Source organism: Mus caroli, chromosome 9, assembly GCF_900094665.2.
Source record: "Mus caroli chromosome 9, CAROLI_EIJ_v1.1, whole genome shotgun sequence".
Classification (NCBI taxonomy): Eukaryota; Metazoa; Chordata; class Mammalia; order Rodentia; family Muridae; genus Mus; species Mus caroli.
This window is the reverse complement of record NC_034578.1, coordinates 102,058,720-102,077,199: the sequence shown is the minus strand read 5'-3', so window position 1 is coordinate 102,077,199 and position 18,480 is coordinate 102,058,720. Positions and strand designations below refer to the sequence as shown.

The following is an 18,480-nucleotide window of genomic DNA, read 5'->3' as shown; positions in this document are numbered from 1 at the left end:
TCCAGAATAGGGCGCCAGATCTCGTTACGGATGGTTGTGAGCCACCATGTGGTTGCTGGGATTTGAACTCTGGACCTTCGGAAGAGCGGTCGGGTGCTCTTACCCACTGAGCCATCTCACCAGCCCTTCTTTTCTTTTCTTTTCTTTTCTTTTCTTTTCTTTTCTTTTCTTTTCTTTTCTTTTTTTTTTTAAAAAGATTTATTTATTTATTTATTTATTTATTTATTTATTATATGTAAGTACACTGTAGCTGTCCTCAGACACACCAGAAGAGGGCATCAGATCTCATTACGGGTGGTTGTGAGCCACCATGTGGTTGCTGGGAATTGAACTCAGGACCTCTGGAAGAACAGCCAGTGCTCTTAACTGCTGAGCCATCTCTCCAGCCCAGTATTACAGACATTTCTACTCATTAAGGCACAGCACTCTGGAACTTCTTTACCTTTTGTAGGGCCTTACCCTTTACAGGGATGAAGAATTATAGATACTGTTGAATTGGACATCAGGGTACACACTTCTCAATGCTTGGGAGCAAACGGTATTTATCATGACATCAAAGTTCTTGATTGTATTGTGCTTAAGACAAGGAGTGGTACTGGGGAAGGAGTCACAGAGAACAAAGCTTCTGAAGAAACAAACCATCCTCAGGACTAAGGGATGCATGGCTGTTGGCTTATGTTTTCAAGGGCCGGATGCTTGGGTGTGAATCTGATTGGTGCCAATCGAGTGGTGGTATTCGATGCTTCCTGGAACCCTTGCCATGATGCCCAGGCAGTATGTCGGGTATACCGTTATGGCCAGAAAAAGCCCTGTCACATCTATCGACTTGTGGCTGATTATACTCTTGAAAAGAAGATCTATGACCGGCAGATTTCCAAGCAGGGCATGTCAGGTGGGCCATTTTCAACGTTAGTCCAGATATACGTCTGTACCAGCCTCTTTCCTATAAGGGATGAAGGGTATGAGGGGAGGAGCAAGGGCATGGGAACACAGATAGGCTTTGAGTGGCAGAATGCCAGAAGTTCCTCCCATATTATTCTAATTCAAGTGATGGACTTCATCACTTGATGGTCCGTTAAGGTGATGGACCTCAAATTGTGGAATGTAGGCTTAATAGGAGCTAGTAGTTTTCTATGACGTTTCCGTTTTCCAGGACCTTCTGTCTGTCCTTTGACCTTTGTATGTGGAAGACTTCCTTATTGTCAGTTAAGCCACTTTCTCTGCTGACCTTCGTAGTTGTATTTTCAGGCTTTTTGATGAGTGCTGACTTTGTTCTTATTTCTTGCCTTCTAGATCGGGTAGTAGATGATCTAAATCCAATGCTGAACTTCACCCGGAAGGAAGTGGAAAACCTGCTGCACTTTGTTGAGAAGGAGCCAGCTCCCCAAACATCTTTGGATATAAAGGGGATCAAGGAGTCAGTCTTGCAACTTGCCTGCCTGAAGTACCCTCACCTCATCACCAAGGTAAGTGTCTCATGTATGTGGAGTCCATGGTATGACAGCTCAGCCAGTGATGGCTTGTTTGGTAAACCTGCTACCTTCTAAAGTGCTATTTAATACACACAACTGGAACAGAAGTGTTCTTCTGCTGATCCCAGCATCTCCAGGCATTGGAGTATTGAGTTTAGAGTCAGCCATGCACAATAATCTGACCACTGTGAATCTTCTAACAGAAGGAGGGGCAGTGTTCTGAGGGGAAGGGGGGTGGGAGAGAGAACATGAGTTTGCATGCATGCGTGTGTGTGTGTGTGTGTGTGTGTGTGTGTGTTTACATATGTGTGAATTCATGCATCCACCATGACACGGATGTGGAAGTCAGAGAACAGCTTTATAAAGTTGATTCTCTTCCTGTATGTGCATTCTGGGAATTGAATTCAGGTCACCAGGATTTCTCTCACCAGCCCATGAACTGCACTATTGATAGAACATGCTTGTTTGCCTATAAGCAGGCTTTTTGCCAGTGTTGGAGACAACCAACCTTCTCTTGGTTTCAAAATAAGGTTTACTGTACATCAGTTGTATTTGCACAAAGACTAGTAATTAAACTCAAGTCCTCTGCATCCCCAGGAGCCTTTTGAGCACGAGTCATTGCTCCTCAACCGAAAAGATCACAAGCTGACCAAAGCTGAGAAGAAAGCAGCAAAGAAAAGCTATGAGGAGGACAAACGCACATCAGTACCCTATACCCGTCCATCATATGCGCAGTATTACCCTGCCAGCGACCAGAGCCTGACCAGCATCCCTGCCTTCAGTCAGAGGAACTGGTAAGTTGCTAGAGGAAGAGTCTGGCTGCTCTGCACCAGACCCCTATCATTCCGTTCCTATTTCACAGGGAGAATCTACAGGCTGTTCCTTGGCTGCTATAGAAAGAAGGTCCTGCTCTAGGGTCAGCTGCCCCAGTGCTCTGAACTGCTCTGGTTTGACATCCTTGGCTGAAGAAATGAGCTGCTGATTTTGCCTCTTAGAAGAGCTTTCTGGGAGAACAGTATAAGATGGCTTTCTTATGGGCCAACTTTGAGTCACATGGGAATGTGTACATACAAAGAGGGTATCTTCCTCAGAAAGCTTACTGACAGGTAGGGTTGGTGAGATGGTTAGCAGATAGAGTACTCTGTCTGCAAGCCTGAGGACTTGAGTTCAATTCCTGGAACTTAACATGTAAGCAGGAGGAGAAAACTAAGTTTACATAAAGCTGTCCTCTAACTCCCACACACATGCCTTGGCAAGTATGTACCCACATAAACACATCAGGTACACACATGCACAATAATAATCATTTTTTGTTCATTATTATTAAACATTTACTATATATAAAGTATTCATCCATAACCTGGCAGATTGCATTTAAATACAAAGAATCAATGAAGTCATTCCAAATCAAAGTGTAAAAACACTCCTGAGAAAGGGTACCAGATGGCCAAAATGTCTTGTGGTAGGAAGTACCACCAAATATAATATAATTTTAAAAGCTCAGGAAAAGGAAGTTTCTTCAGAAATCTGCAATCAGAAGAGCAAATGTGTAGCACACACCTATAATGGAAGCATGTGGAGGCAGGAGGAGAATTCAAGGTTATCCTTGGTGAGCTTGAGGCCAGCCAGTAATATGTAAGTAGTAATGAGGGGAGACAGACAGATACACACACACACAAACAGGGTTGGGAGGAAAGACAGACATATAGATATGCAGGTGGAGGGAAGAGAAAGTTAATGTGGTGGATGGATGGGTGGGTTGGTGGATGGATGGGTGGATGGATGGGTGGGTAGATAGGTGGCAATAATTTGGTCTTGAATTGGGAAGAACTTTATCACAGACCATCATCTAGTTAAAAGAAGGTGAACCAGGAAGAGTGCACCATTGACCCTGGATGACATTTTGTTAGTAAGAAATACACAGCCAGTTCTCTGTACTGTGTCATCGAGAAGTCTGGCTTTGTGCAAAGGCTTTTGCTGTTGCTGCTTTTGTATGGTGGTCATAACTAGAGGGAAAGTATAGAAACCGACTCAAACAGGAGCCAGAAGGAACATCATGAACAGTGATTTGGAAAAGAGAAGGGCAGATGTATAACTTACTCAGGTTTCAGGAATGTGTGTGAGAGAATCCGAGAATGAGTAATTGGGCTAGATGTCCCCAGAGGTCACTTGCACATGTGACATCACACAGGTGAGTCAGGGTAAATTTTCCCCTTCAGATTAAAACTTAAATGTTGTCAAGATATTGACATTTTTTACATTTTTGTATCATTTTATAATCTTCCAAAAATTTTTGGTGTTTGGTTTTTTTTGTTTTGTTTTGTTTTTGTTTTTTTGGTTTTTTTTTTTTTTTTTTTTGTTTTTTTGTTTTTCGAGACAGGGTTTCTCTGTATAACCCTGGCTGTCCTGGAGCTCACTTTGTAGACCAGGCTGGCCTCCAACTTAGAAATCCACCTGCCTCTGCCTCCCGAGTGCTGGGATTAAAGGTGTGTGCCACCATGCCTGGCTATCTTCCAAAATTTTAATCTAGTTCCTGATGTAGATGGTCCAGGTTCCAGAGAAGCAGATGGTATCTTCCATCTCTGAAAGGCATTGCTCCACTGACAGGGACTGCTCTCTGCTGTTTAGTCGCCTTTAGACTTGACTATCCTCTTCATGTCTTCCAATGCTTCTCTCGATGATAGCTATGGTGACAGGGCATGACAATCCCTAGTAGGTCAGTGGCTGTTCTGCTCATCTGTAGATGTGCCTGACTTTTTCTTGCAGGCAGCCAACACTGAAGGGTGATGAAAAGCCTGTGGCCAGCGTTCGTCCTGTACAGTCCACCCCCATTCCCATGATGCCCCGGCATGTCCCACTCAGTGGTGGTGTAAGCTCTGCCTCCAGCACAAATACATCCATGAACTTCCCTATCAACTACTTGCAGCGGGCAGGAGTCCTTGTGCAGAAAGTGGTTACCACGACAGGTTTGGAGTTCTGCTTTCTCTTCTGGGGATGATGTCTCAACCTACCTACCTACCTACCTATCTTCTCTCTCTCTCTCTCTCTCTCTCTCTCTCTCTCAAGGATTTATTTATTTTGTATATATTAGTACACTGTAGCTGTTTTGAGACACACCAGAAGAGGGCATTGGATCTCATTACAGATGGTTGTGAGCCACCATGTGGTTGCTGGGATTTGAACTCAGGACCTCTGCAAGAGCAGTCAGTGCTCTTATCTGCTGAGCCATCCCTCCAGCTCCACACCCCCCTCTTTTTCTTTTTTTAAAGATTTATTTATGTGTATGGATGTTCTTGCATGCATGTAAGTGCACCACATGTGTACCTGGTGCCTTAGAAGAATATATGTTGGATCCTCTGGAACTGAGGTTACAAATGGTTTTGAGCTGCCGTGTGGGCGTCGGAACCAAATCTGGGTCTTCTGCAATAACAGCAGGTGCTCTTTATTTATTTATTTAATACTCACGTGTGTACCAGTGTTCATTTGGTCCCTAGGGATCAAACTCAGGTTGTCAGGTTTGACAATAAAGCACCTTTATTCACTAAGACACTTCATTGGCCCGGTGTTGTCTTTTGTATTTTGTTCATTCAATAAGTGTTCATTAAACACCTTTTGTGGACACCTTTCTATATTGGCACTATCAATAAAAATGAAGATTCCCTGATCTTGAAGAATTTACATTCTGTTGAAATCTCAATCTCCCTCCCTCCCTCTCCCTCTCCCTCTCTCCCTCTCCTCCTCTCTCCCTCTCTCCCTCTCCTCCTCTCTCCCTCTTCCCTTCCCTTCCCCTCCCCCTCCCCTCCCCTTCCCCCTCTCTCTCTGTCTCAGGGGGGACAGGGTTTCTATGTATATAGTCCTTACTGTCCTGGAACTTGCTCTATAGTCCAGACTAACCTTGAACTCAGAGATCTGCCTGCCTCCTAAGTGCTATGATTAGAGCCACCACTGCCTGGTGACATATCTTAGTATCTTAATGTCCTGGGTTTTTGTTTTGTTTTGTTTTGTTTTAGAATGGTTGTGAGTGGAATTCTATGAATACCACAGGGATTCTGGAAATGTTACTGGAATATGGGTTTGGACTTGGAAGGTTTTCAGAGAGGTGAATGTGCTGAGCTCTGCCTAAATATTTGCAGGATATAAAATGTCAGCTGGGCATAAGAGGACTAACCCACAGAGTTAGGAAGCCTGAGCTGTCCCTTGCTTTTTTTGTGTGCCAGTTATTATAGATTGAGCATGGTAGGCCAGAGGGCGATGAGGGAATTGGGCATTTCAGCCAAGCCCTGCCTGAAGTTAGTTCTGAGTCTCAGAGTGACTGGGGAGGAAAACATTTCAGAATTTAACTTTCATTTTCTTGTTTAGAAGTATCTGTGCTATATACGTTTTGATGAAAACATCTTAATTGATTTTTTGGAAATAAACTAAACAAAACTCCTGATAATTTTATTTTTCAACTGAATCCTTTCTTTCTTTCTTTCTTTCTTTCTTTCTTTCTTTCTTTCTTTCTTTCTTTCTTTCTTTTTTTTTTTTCGAGAAGAGGGTTTCTCTGTGTAGCTCTGGCTGTCCTGGAACTCACTTTATAGACCAGTCTTGAACTCAGAAATGTCCTGGAACTCACTTTATAGACCAGTCTTGAACTCAGAAATCCGCCCGCCCGCCTCTACCTTCTGAGTGCTGGGATTAAATCTCAATTGAATCTTAAAAGTCCTTCTGCACTTTTAGGAGTTGTGGGGCAGTGCCAGCAATGAAAATCATACCACTTTTGTTGCCTAAAATGATGTGGAACAAATTTATGCAAATAGTTCAGAGTGGAAAAAAATAGAAATAACCTTTGGGACTGAATTTATTTTTTAACTAAAAACCTTATGAATTTCTAATTTTTAAATTAAAATGAACTTGCCGGGCAGTGGTGGTGCACGCCTTTAATCCCAGCACTTGGGAGGCAGAGACAGGTGGATTTCTGAGTTCGAGGCCAGCCTGGTCGACAGAGTGAGTTCCAGGACAGCCAGGGCTAGACAGAGAAGCCCTGTCTCGAAAAAAGAACAACAAAAAAAACCCCAAAAAAAAATCAAAGGACCGTGATGAGGAAGATGGCCCGACTTTTAAGCAGCTTTGGTGGTTGCGGTGTTCTTTTGCTGAGACAGTCTCTGCTTGTTTGTTTCACTATCTCTGAAGAAAGGCTATGGCAAAGGCAGTACCTGGGGTGGGTGTGAGACTTTAATTTTCCTTCTTTTCTTCAGTCAAGCTCTGTGTCATCTAAATGCACGGTCTGTTTTTCACTAGATATTGTTATCCCTGGACTCAACAGCTCCACAGATGTTCAGGCAAGAATCAATGCTGGTGAGAGCATCCACATCATCCGAGGGACGAAAGGTGAGGACCCAGCGAAGGGCGTGTTAAAGTGCTAAGCTAAGCATCAGTAGATCTTAGGGTTTCAGGTAGAGATAGGAACTAGCCGTAAGAGCTTTGCAGTTGGGAGAGACAAGAGGACGTGGCATTTCTGAGATGACATTGAACTTAGAGGAAATTGGAGGTCTCATGTTTCTGTATGTTTTGCTTTTATTGGAAACCTTGGGATTACTATGCGTAAAGAGACCAAAACTGAGAAGAGTTGTGGAGTGGGTTGTAAGCCATTGTGTCATTTACACACAATTTCCTTGAGTCAGGGTGGTGGTCCCCAGCTAGGAAGTGTATGCCACACATGAATTAATGTACAGATGGCTTTCACAACAGAATTTTTAGTGTGATAATTTTTAAAAGCCCAATATGATACCAGGTGTAATGCCTATAGTCCCAGCACTTGGCTGGCAGAGGCAGGTGGATCTCTGTGAGTTCGAGGCCAGCCTGATCTATGTATGCACTGAGTTCCCGGACAGCCAGAGCTACATAGTGAGACCCCGACTCAAAACAAAACAGAAACCCAGTAAATAAATAGCCTCAGTATCTTTCTGGTATTCTTACAGAGGAATATGAGATCATTGAGATAAGAAGCCATGGGTTAAGTAGTGTCAGCATGCAAGCAGCTGAGCTTGTTCCCATAGTAGGTTTTTGGGGTTGGGGGCTTGTTTTTGTTTGTTTGTTTGGTTGGTTGGTTTTGGTTTTTCGAGACAGGGTTTCTCTGTGTGGCCCTGGCTGTCCTGGAACTCACTTTGTAGACCAGGCTGGCCTGGAACTCAGAAATCCACCTGCCTCTGCCTCCCGAGTGCTGGGATTAAAGGCCTGTGCCACCACGCCTGGCTTGTTTGTTTGTTTTGTTTTTGTTTTTGCATCACTGCACCCAACCTCATAGTAGCCTGTAACTAAGTTCTATTTCTGAATGAGGCTGCTTAAGGCTTTTTGCCCTAGCCTGCATTGGATCAGGTACCTGTCGGCTTAGAGGAAAAGCAGCATTGAGCACTCGGAGCCACAGATGACTCGACCCAGCCTTACTTGATTCTCCTTAGTGTGGTGCCCAGCCTTTAACTGTGACAAATGTGTCCCGTCTAACCTGCTCTTAGTGCTATACCTGAAAGCTAGGATGTAGTTTATGGTTTTAATTAGTGGGTAAAAGAGAAGAAAATCAAGGGGAAATTCCAGAATAATATTTTGTGACATGGAAATTATATGAAATTCACATTCTCTCTCTCTCTCTCTCTCTCTCTCTCTCTCTCTCTCTCTCTCTCTCTCTCTCTCTTCCTTCCTTCCTCCCTCTCCCTCTCTTTCTTTTTCTCTCTTAAGACGGTATCTCTGTGTGGCCCTGGCTGTCCTAGAACTCACTCTGTAGACCAGGCTGGCCTCGAACTCAGAAATTCGCCTGCCTCTGCCTCCCAAGTGTCACATTTTCTTTTTTAAGTCTTTATTTGAAGTGCAGTGATAATGTGGGTGAGTCCAGTGGGCTGACTGAGCCAGTAAGATGTCCCACCCGATACTCATTCCTGGGCCTCACATGACAGGAGCAGCTAAATGACTTCTGCAAGTTGTTCTCACACATACAATAAATAAATGGAATAACAATATTTCTAAAATATTTTTTAATGTATTTTACATGTGTGGATATTTTGTCTGGACATATGTGCCTGATGCTGGAAGAGGGCATCAGGCTTCCTAGAAGAGAACTGGTGGACAGAGTACAGCTCCAGGATTCTCCCCACTGAGCAACAGAGGGTGCTGAAACAGTAGTCAGGGTTCATTTTCCAGACCAGGAAAAGTATCCAGGCCCAGAGTGCCTGAGAGCACAGAGCTTGTTCTTCCCAAGTACTCCTTATTTCCTTCATTGCTTGAGTACTTTCTGGAGTACCTGCATTCTTTTTTAGAAGTTAAGCTCCACAAGATAGGCCCTTTTCTGTTTTAAGTACTCAAGTATTAAAACTGCCTGGTATATGGTAGATTAGCAATTGATGTTTATGGATCAATGAGTCACTGTGAATACAGATTTCAGTTATCCTCTCCTTATTGTAGGAGTTTTGTGCAGTGGGGTGATTTTGTAGGTTTTACCAGCCCATGGTACCTGGAGTTTTTCAGGAGTTAGATATATCCCATGCAGGCTCCTGACGGTCTCTCTCGTTATCTCCTAGGGACATACATCCGCACCAGTGATGGACGCATCTTTGCTGTCCGGGCGACCGGCAAACCAAAGGCCCCTGAAGATGGTCGGATGGCTGCCTCAGGTATGGTGGCCTATAACTTTCTATTGACCCACACAGCATTTGTATGGCTTATTTATAATTAATGTACTTTTTGCATAAATAACATCTATATGATTTATAATCTAAAAGATGAAAAAGGATAAGGTGATGAAAAGTAAGTTTTCTGTCCTTCTCCCTGTCAGCTGTTGGTCCTCCCTGGAGGTTTTCCTCTTTTTTGTTGTTGTAAAGATATTCTAAATACATGGTTACAGGGTTATGTGTATACATACAAATAAGATTGTCTGCACTTTAAATAGGTATAGGTATTTTTTTCTTTGCATTTTAAAAATAAACACTAATATACTATACTTTATTCCTTTTTTTCACTCCCCAGTGATTGCTCATTTCTTATCCTTTGTTCTAGATAGGCTTCAATGAAAGTTTACCATTGATTTACATCTAGGTTATTAGGATTGGCATGTGGGTGTGGGGGGGACACTCTCCTAGAAGTAGGAATTTTGAGCTGGGTGGTAGTGGTGCATGCTTTTAATCTCAGCACTTGTCAGGCAGAGGCAAGTGGACCACTGTGAGTTCATGGCCAGCCCGGGCTATACAAAGAAACCCTGCCTTGAGAAACAAAACAAAAAAAACAAGCAAACAAACAAAAAAATCAGTAGGATTTTTGGTCAAGGGTGTATTCATGGCAAATGAAGAATGTTAAGGATTCCTGCCAAGTTCTCCTCAAGAGAAGTGGTTTTTATGTATTATCCCACTACTGAGATAGGAGAGGAGAGCTAGACTGTTCCTAGTTGTGATGTCTAGCCTTCACCTGTGGGTTGGAAGAAGAGAACTATATATATCTGTATTCCTGCGTCTAGATCAAAGGATTCTTAATTTTCCATTAATCTTCTGTCTTTTCCTGCTTTTCTTTTATGTGAATCACTTGCAAGCGGAAGAAACTGTGCTTTTTTATCCATAAATACCTAAATATCTATCTCTTAAGAGTGAGGACGTTTGGCCGGGCGTGGTGGTGCACGCCTTTAACCCTAGCACTCGGGAGGCAGAGGCAGGTGGATCTCTGAGTTCGAGGCCAGCCTGGTCTACAGAGTGAGTTCCAGGACAGTGAGGGCTACGTAGAGAAACCCTGTCTCGAAAAACAAAAACAAAACCAAACAAACAAAAAGAGAGTGAGGACATTCACCTATTAGCTACAACTTCATTGTCATACTAAAAGAAAAATTTAACAGTAATCCATAATCCCATAATGCCAAGTTTTATCCAGATTTCCTAGTTCTCCAAATTATCGATAGTAGCTAGATTTTGGTTTTTTTCCTTAACTTGCAGAGGCTGAATTTTAACTTCATTTGTATATTTTTATCCCTTGATAAAAATCTGACTTTACCTTTACAAAAAAAATTTCCATCTGGGCATAGTGGTGCACACTTTTAATCCAGTGTTCAGGAAGCAGATGCACAAACAGGAAGATTTCTGTGAGTTTGAAGCGAGCCTGGGCTGCATAGTGAGTTCTGTTCTAGTCCAGCCAAGTATAAATAATGAGACCTGGCCTCAAAAAAAAAGAATTTCCCATTGTTTTATATCCATTATTTCCTAGGATTTACCTTGTAGAATTGTCCCATGTCCTTCCATGGGTAGGCTTATGTGTCAGTTTTATTGTTGCTGTGACAAAATACCTGAGGGGAGGAAGGTTGATTTTAGCAGGCAGTCTAAGGGGATGTTTAAGCTCACTGGGGGTCATGGCAGCAGTTTAAGGCAGTTAGGCACCTCCTGTCCACAGTCAGCAAACAGGAACAAATGCGAGTGCTTGCTCGGCTCCATTTCCCCTTTTATTCTGCCTCATACCTTATCCCGTGGGAGGATGCTGCCCACGCTTAGGATGGGTCCTTCTACCTCAGTTAACTTCCTGGACAAGCTCCCTCACAGGCATGACCAGAGATTATTCCCTAGGGTATTGGTGATCCTGGTTAAGATGACAGAATAAACCCTCGCAGCCATTTCTGTCTTTGAGAGAGGAGAAGCTGACTGGATTTAAGGATCACGAGTCTATACAAGATTTACACTCAGCAGCATTGTTGATCACTTGATGCTTCTTTCCCTTCCTTTCTGGTTTCAGTTACCTGTATTTTATCTGCAGGTTCCCAGGGGCCTTCTCTTGCGTCCACAAGCAATGGCAGACATAGTGCCTCATCACCCAAAGCCCCTGATCCCGAGGGGCTGGCCCGGCCGGTCTCTCCTGACAGCCCAGAAATCATCAGTGAACTCCAGCAGTATGCAGATGTGGCCGCTGCTCGGGAATCCCGGCAGAACTCCCCAAGCATCAGTGCTGCCCTGCCTGGCCCCCCGGGCCAACTTATGGACAACAGCACCATTCCTGGGACAGCTCTTGGAACTGAGCCATGCCTTGGGGGTCATTGCCTCAATAGTTCCCTCTTGGTGACTGGCCAGCCCAGTGGTGGCAGGCACCCAGTGCTGGACTTAAGGGGCCATAAGCGAAAGTTGGCTACTCCGTCTCTCACCCAGGAATCAGTCCGTCGACGGTCTAGGAAGGGCCATCTGCCAGCCCCTGTGCAGCCCTATGAACATGGGTATCCAGTCTCTGGCGGGTTTGCAATGCCGCCTGTCTCCTTAAATCATAACCTCACCACCCCCTTCACCTCCCAGGCTGGGGAGAATTCCCTATTTATGGGCAGTAATCCCTCCTACTACCAGCTGTCCAATTTGTTGGCAGATGCCCGCCTGGTGTTTCCAGTGACTACTGACCCTCTGGTGCCAGCAGGCCCTGTCAGTTCCTCTTCCACGGCTACCTCAGTCACTGCCAGCAACCCCTCCTTCATGCTCAACCCCTCTGTGCCAGGGATGCTACCCAGCTATTCACTCCCATTCTCACAGCCACTCCTGTCCGAGCCCAGGATGTTTGCGCCTTTCCCTTCCCCCGGCTTGCCCAGCAACCTTTCGCGGGGCGTGTCTGTCTACCCAGGCTATATGTCCCCACATGCAGGCTACCCAGCTGGTGGCCTCCTCCGGTCCCAGGTGCCTCCATTTGACTCACACGAGGTTGCGGAGGTGGGGTTCAGCTCCAATGATGATGAGGATAAAGATGATGATGTGATAGAGGTCACTGGGAAGTAGCTAGGAAGCCCCTGCCACCTCACTTGGGGCCCCTAGGAGGTTGCCCACCAAACTGGAAGGCAATGAACCTGGTCTTTCTGAAAATAGGGTACCTGGCAGGAGGGCAAAGAAGACAAAGGAGAGTGGTCGGCCATACCGGCAGGCTCTATTGCTGTTCATTAGAAGAAGAAAGACAAGACACCAGAAACTCCACAGAGCTGTAATAGTGGGAAATCAGGGACCGAAAACAGGGATGGGGTGTGTGGCAGCCTGCCCTTCCTCCCCGTCTTTCTTCTGCTGCCTGCTTAGATGCCCATTTGAGTGTAGAAGCGCATATCCCATTCTGCCTTTGGGAACATCTCTCCCAAGAAATCTGCCTGAGTTACTTAGTTTGGCCTGAGGGTGGAAGAAGACTGAGGGTGGGCATGGGGAGCAGACTAGGATTCCACAGGGAGGGGGATCTCTTTTAGGAGGTGGGAAGGAAGTGAACCAGGCCGTGTGTGTGTGTGTGTGTGTGTGTGTGTGTGTGTGTGTGTGTGTGAGTGTGAGTGTGAGTGTGAGTGTGTACTCATGCATGAAAGAGAACATGTATGTAGCAGAACAAGGGTGAAAGTGGGAGGGCAGGGAGGGGAAAAACTAAGAGGTAAACTAAAAAGAAATGAATTGATCTTTTTTGAAGTATGAATCAGAGTGTGGTGGTTTATGGCTACTAAGTTCAACATCACAGTGAGTCCAGGAGAAGAGCCACGAAAGCCAGTTCCCTTCTAGCTAGGTGAAGAGAAGGCTGGGCTAACTTGAGTCCCACATTGGTTTTTTAACTTGGGGAAAATCATGAGAAAGTGAGTGTTTCCAATCTCTTATTCTCTCCACAGTGGCCATCTCTGAGCAGATGTCCTTTCCACATGGGCACGAAGGGCACTGCAGTGTGAGGGTGAGGTGGTGTTGTGGCTGGAAAAGATGTGCTTCACCAGGACAGGACTGAGCCCCTCCAGCTGCCTGTCTTGGTAGCCTTTCCTCTTCTTTCCCTCCCCATTAGAAAGCTCCATGTTAATTTATTTCTTATGGACAATTATTTATTATTTTCATTTGGGGGCAAGGGTGGTGGGTGGAGGTTATAAAGAAGATAGCAGATAGTAAAGGAAGTTCTTAAATATTCCAGACCCCCAGCTGCTGGTCAAAAACAGAAAGAGAGAAAAGGGCCCAAGGCAGATGGTGAATTAATTGACCATAGAAAGAGAATTAGAATTAACCAAAAGTTCAATTAAACAGCTATGTTGTGGGGAGATGGCCTCTCAGGAAAATCAGGGTGCCCTGAGACTGGCTAGTTGGGGGTGGTGAGACTCATTCCATAGAAACTGAAACTTGGGATCATGGACTTTGCTACTGGGAAGTAAGTAACCTCCACATTTGGAACTGTTGTCCTCTGATGATTTCACAGGCCAGTTCTCTGCTGAAAAGTGAAGCTGTGGGTAGGTAGCCTGGGTTGAGGTAATAGACTATTGATTTTGAGTTGGGACTTGTCTTGGCCTCCCTAGCATATCAGGTGATCAGTATGGGCCTGGTTTCTGGTCCTCCACTTCTCTAAGTATCACAGGGAAGCCCTTCCTCTGTAGGAGTCTTATGTCTGGCTTTTTTTTTTTTTTTAAAGAGTACGAACACGAGTCATTCTGGTCTCCCTTCCTTTGTTCTAAATACCACGGCAGGGGTGTCTAGTGCTTAAACATAAACACTGGCTGTTTTCTATTACTGGTGTGTCCTGTGTCCTATAGCCCTCTGTCTCCCGAGCTTTTCCATGCAGACCTTTGATTAATAACTCCTGTCTGGCTTCACCTCCTTCCCTTGGCTCCAACCTGGTTGGGCAATGGCTAGATCTGCCTCCTAGTCCAAAAGTATCTTAAGCACTGCCTGTGAGTCTTGACTAGCGAATTCTCATTGTTGGGGGAAAGGAGGGAGCTTAAAGGCAGACACTGGGATTGTCCCAGAGACAAGGAGAGAGATGGTTGATGGGGTGTTTGTACTGTCCAGTAACACCAAAGTGGACTTGTGCTTTCTCTCTGTTTTCATGTGCACCCTGTCAGACTTAACTCTTCTACTCATAGAAGCCTTAGATCTACAATTTAGCTATGCAAATTATTTGTAACAATTAAAAAATAGCAGTTTCAACCAGTGCTTTCTCAGTCAAATGTAGTCCAAGAATCGATAGTCAAGGCATTTAATTGGCGTGGGCTCTGAGGTTGGGGCTGGTACAGTGGGAGCGAGCGAGTCCAGATCTCTATAACTTGTAGAACACATTCAGAGCTTGGGTTACATGGATGCCCCTCAGACCTCGGAACACTGAGCTCCCAGAGTTGTCTCTGTTACATGGACTCCTCTCAGACCTCGGAACACTGAGCTCCCAGAGTTGTCTCTGTTACATGGACTCCTCTCAGACCTCGGAATACTGAGCTCCCAGAGTTGTATGTCTGTGTGTATGCCCTGCTAGCCAGGAAGAGGGCTGTTTCTGTGTTCACAAATAGTAAATTAGTAGAAACAATTTCAGTAGGGAACTGGAACTGGTTTTTAAGCAGCCAGGAAATTCTGAGAGTAACACGTGACTGCTGTACACTCCAGCAGTCATCCCAGGCTTGGAGCGTACTTCATCTTTGCAACAGCCATAACTCTAGACAGGCCTCCTGGCTAAAGGTTTGTCTGTGATAATATGCAGCTTATGTTGTATAAGGGTGGGGGTGAGATCATGGGAGATTGAATTGCTTATTAGCTCCATGGGCTTTGGCAACTCCCCTCCCCCAACAACCCTAAATATCCTGCTTTTCAAATGGACTTACGGGGAAGTGTGCATGCACACCAAGCATGAGCATGTGCTGAGGGGAGCAGGAACCTCACAATCTATTGTGCTTAGATTGGAAACCCGAGGTGGTAGTAGGTATACCAACTATGCTTGTAATCCTAGCCCTCAAGAAACTGAAGCAGGAAGACCATTTTGGGCTATGTATACAGTGAGACCATGGGGAAAGGCAAAGGTCAGGCCCTGCATATTTTCTCTCTATTTGTCTTTCATGGAATGTTTTAAGGGTCTCAAGAAGTCCAGTCACTCTGGTGTATTCTAAATTCCTATTATCTGTAACACTACTAAATGATGCAGGATGACACTTAAGATACTTGATCCCCTTAGGTCTGCTGTGTCCCCTCTGGGAGGGATGAAGTAGCTGTTCAAGAAAGTAAGTGAACCACATTAGGTCAGATCCTTCTTTTTTTTTTTTTTTTTGGTTTTTTTCGAGACAGGGTTTCTCTGTGTAGCCCTGGCTGTCCTGGCACTAATGGCTTATCTCTTTAGTCCTTCCCCTTGAGTAACGCTACTTAAGTATCTGTATTCCTGGCTTAAAGATTTTGTCTGGAACTCTTCTAGGAATTAATGTGTGGATCATATATTTATGACTTACAACTAAAAATGAAGTTTCCTAGTCTGGGAGCATGAAGCAAGGAGCTGGGGTATGTTTTGCTGATTAGTTGAAACAAGATAGAGGTGGGACTGCCAGTCGCAGGCAGGCAGTATCTTTAGGTGTGACATCCATGGCTCTGGAACTGAGTCCTTGTCTACAGGGGAAGGTTTTCTGGGGCGTTACATTCCTTGTTCCTACACAGACCTTTTGTTTCCCGCTTCCCTTTGCTTTCCACATGCCCAGGTCTGAACCATGGTTTTCTGTGCACTCAGCTAGGTTGCTCTTTCCCAGTATTACTGCTGGGAGAAGTCCCCCTCCCCCAGGATGACTTTCTGGCTCCTCTGCTGACTAGTTCCCAGGAAATCAGCACCTTAAACAGCCAAGTGCTGACCTGCCCACTGCTCACCTTCAGACTCCTTCCTTTCCACTGACTCTTCTGCCCCTGTGTATCCAAATTGGTGTAATCCCTCAACGTCTGTTCTGTGCCACTAGCTTGGCTTTAAGCAGTTTATGAATACGTGAGTCCTATGATAATGAACTAATATGAAGGCAGTGTCCACCCTCTTTGCTTTTCAGGGACCCAAGTCTGCGCCTTTCCCCTGCCATGAGTCTGTTTGCTATAGTCATCTAGTGTGCTGGGGAGAGAGAGCCAGGCAGGCTGCATAGTAATCTACAATGTAGAGGGCTGAGGGAGGTTTGGGCACTCTCTGCTACCACTACTAGGATGATATTCAGACAAGAGAGGACCTCATACTGTGACCTGAACCCAGGACCCTCCCTGGAAGAGAGCTCAGCCCAGCTGTGTTTGAGTGAATGTATGTATGTGTTTGCATGTGTGTGCTCATGTGCACTGTGGTGTAAAATGACTGTTATCTGGTTGTGTAACTTAGGGCAGGCTGGGGACTCACCAGAAGTCTCCTTCAGGCCTGCCCAAAACAGGCTTTTTTCCTTGTACCCTCTTCAGAGGGATCAGAGAGAGGGTCCAGGTGGGTTGAAGGGGTTGCAACAGATAACCACTAAGGCCACACTGCTGCCAGAGGAGTTGGGGGGAAGGGGGAGGGAGATGAGGTTGCCCCAAGGCTCTGGTACCTGGCTTTAGTTTTCTGTCTTCTTTCCTCAGGACGCCCCTGAGGCCCAGGACCTGTGCCTGGCTTAGAGGACCATCTGTGGCTGGGTGGTCCAGCTGCTGGTGTGATCATGGGCTTCCCTCCTCTCTCAGCAGGGCAGACACGTCTGCTCCAGGGACTGGGCGACTGGCTGTTTCTATGACGTATTTATTTTTACTTGTGTTTCATGTCACTTTTTTAAAAAAAAAAGCAAACAGAACAATTGTAAGTCAGTATAACTGCCTATCAGTTTTCTTTATTTCTCTTTTTGTAAAATAAAATTTAAACTCAAGATGTTTGGTCAAGAAATTTTCTGGACAGACTTAGCTGGGTACTAACAAAAGGAACCTAACAGAATAATGGCACTTGGACAGCGCACGAGGTGGGATGGGACAGGCTTTGAGCAGGGTCTGTTGGCAGCGTCAGTCATTGGGCTTCTCCTGTTTCTGCTCACTAAGAGGGTTGAGTACCTTGTCCTCTTGGTAGAACAATGAAGCTGACTTTTGAGTTGTTGAAGCAGGTTAAGTCCTCAGCTGTGCGGCAGCCCATTCAAGGCTGGATGGCTGGATTAAACCAGTTTCAGTCATACAGACAGTGGGGATGGGAGTGGTGGGAGCACTTTACACTGCGTGGATATTCTCGGGCAGAGTTGGGGGCGGGACTCTAACAGGGTTTGGAAATGGAAGGAGGGGAGGAAATGGACAGTTCCCTCTAACCCCGCAAGTTTAAGAGGAGCCGCTGCGGGGGCAATCTACACAGCACCTCAGTTGGTGATTACTGGGAAAGAGGAAAGGTAAGTCTGGGCTTACACTAAGTGGGCCTGTGCTCTTGAGAGAGGTCTGGGAATGTAAGGTGAGCCGGTCTCAGACCTGGTAGGAGTGTACAAAGGGCCTTGCAAAGGAGTCTGCTGCCCCCTAGTGGTCACTTGATAGCCGGCATCGTTGGAAGCACTGGGAGACAAAGTCTGGTGGGCTGATTCTCCTACAATACGGTGCTGACATCCCTCAGGCATACCTGCAACTCTGATACTGAGTTCTAGAGTTCCCACCCAGGCTAAGGGAAGTGAGCCAAGATAGCAGGATGAGGAAAGAGTGTCTCCTGACAGTCATTTCCTGACACAGGCTAAGGAGTTTCAGAGAGACAAAATTAGCATGTGCTCTGAACCTGGGCCACGTGCCCTTCGTGTGTCTCAAGAACCCTATCTAGTGTACAGCCCACCTGCCCGAAGCAGCCAATCATTACCATGTTTGATGTTTACAGTAAAATAGCTATAATGACTTTCCTGCCCTCTCTACCTTGAAGACTTTTGAGTAGCTAGCTGCTTATTTTTACCAGACTGTCTAGAGCATTGGGACATTTGTCTTGTGGATGACATTCGAGATCACATGTTACCCCATGGCTGCTGGCTTTTTCCAAAGTCATCTTATATGCTCTTTGGGTGACCAACTTTCCATAAAGCAATCTTGTCAGAAGCACTAATATAGTCCTTGGCCCAGCCTGCCTGGCATCAAGATTTATAAACAGCCAGGTCTGCAAGCATAGTGGCCTTCCTCACTTCCACCATAGATCTGGGCGTCTCAGGAGGTGCCCTCAGTACAGTGCCTTGAGATTCATACATAGGTCATCAGATCCTAGCTCAAGATTGAACCTGTATTGAAGGAGCTTACCCTTGGCTTGGGAGTTACCTAAGTTATATTAAACAAGTAGAAACTCCCAGCAGCCACAGCCAGGGCTG

The 18,480-nt window shown here is 45.4% G+C and overlaps 1 protein-coding gene across 1 annotated transcript in view; it reads left to right on the top strand.

Annotated features, from left to right (window-relative positions):
- The window catches only part of Rad54l2 (RAD54 like 2), a 107,674-nt gene extending 90,637 nt beyond the window's left edge, over window positions 1-17,037 (top strand). Inside the window, exons 16-22 of the mRNA XM_021171453.2 lie at window positions 687-892; window positions 1,294-1,466; window positions 2,070-2,266; window positions 4,239-4,438; window positions 6,753-6,842; window positions 9,023-9,115; window positions 11,226-17,037. Of these exons, the coding sequence (XP_021027112.1) occupies window positions 687-892; window positions 1,294-1,466; window positions 2,070-2,266; window positions 4,239-4,438; window positions 6,753-6,842; window positions 9,023-9,115; window positions 11,226-12,220 (1,954 nt within the window). The 3' untranslated portion in view covers window positions 12,221-17,037. The remainder of the gene's footprint in view (window positions 1-686; window positions 893-1,293; window positions 1,467-2,069; window positions 2,267-4,238; window positions 4,439-6,752; window positions 6,843-9,022; window positions 9,116-11,225) is intronic.
- Window positions 17,038-18,480: the final 1,443 nt, after the last annotated feature.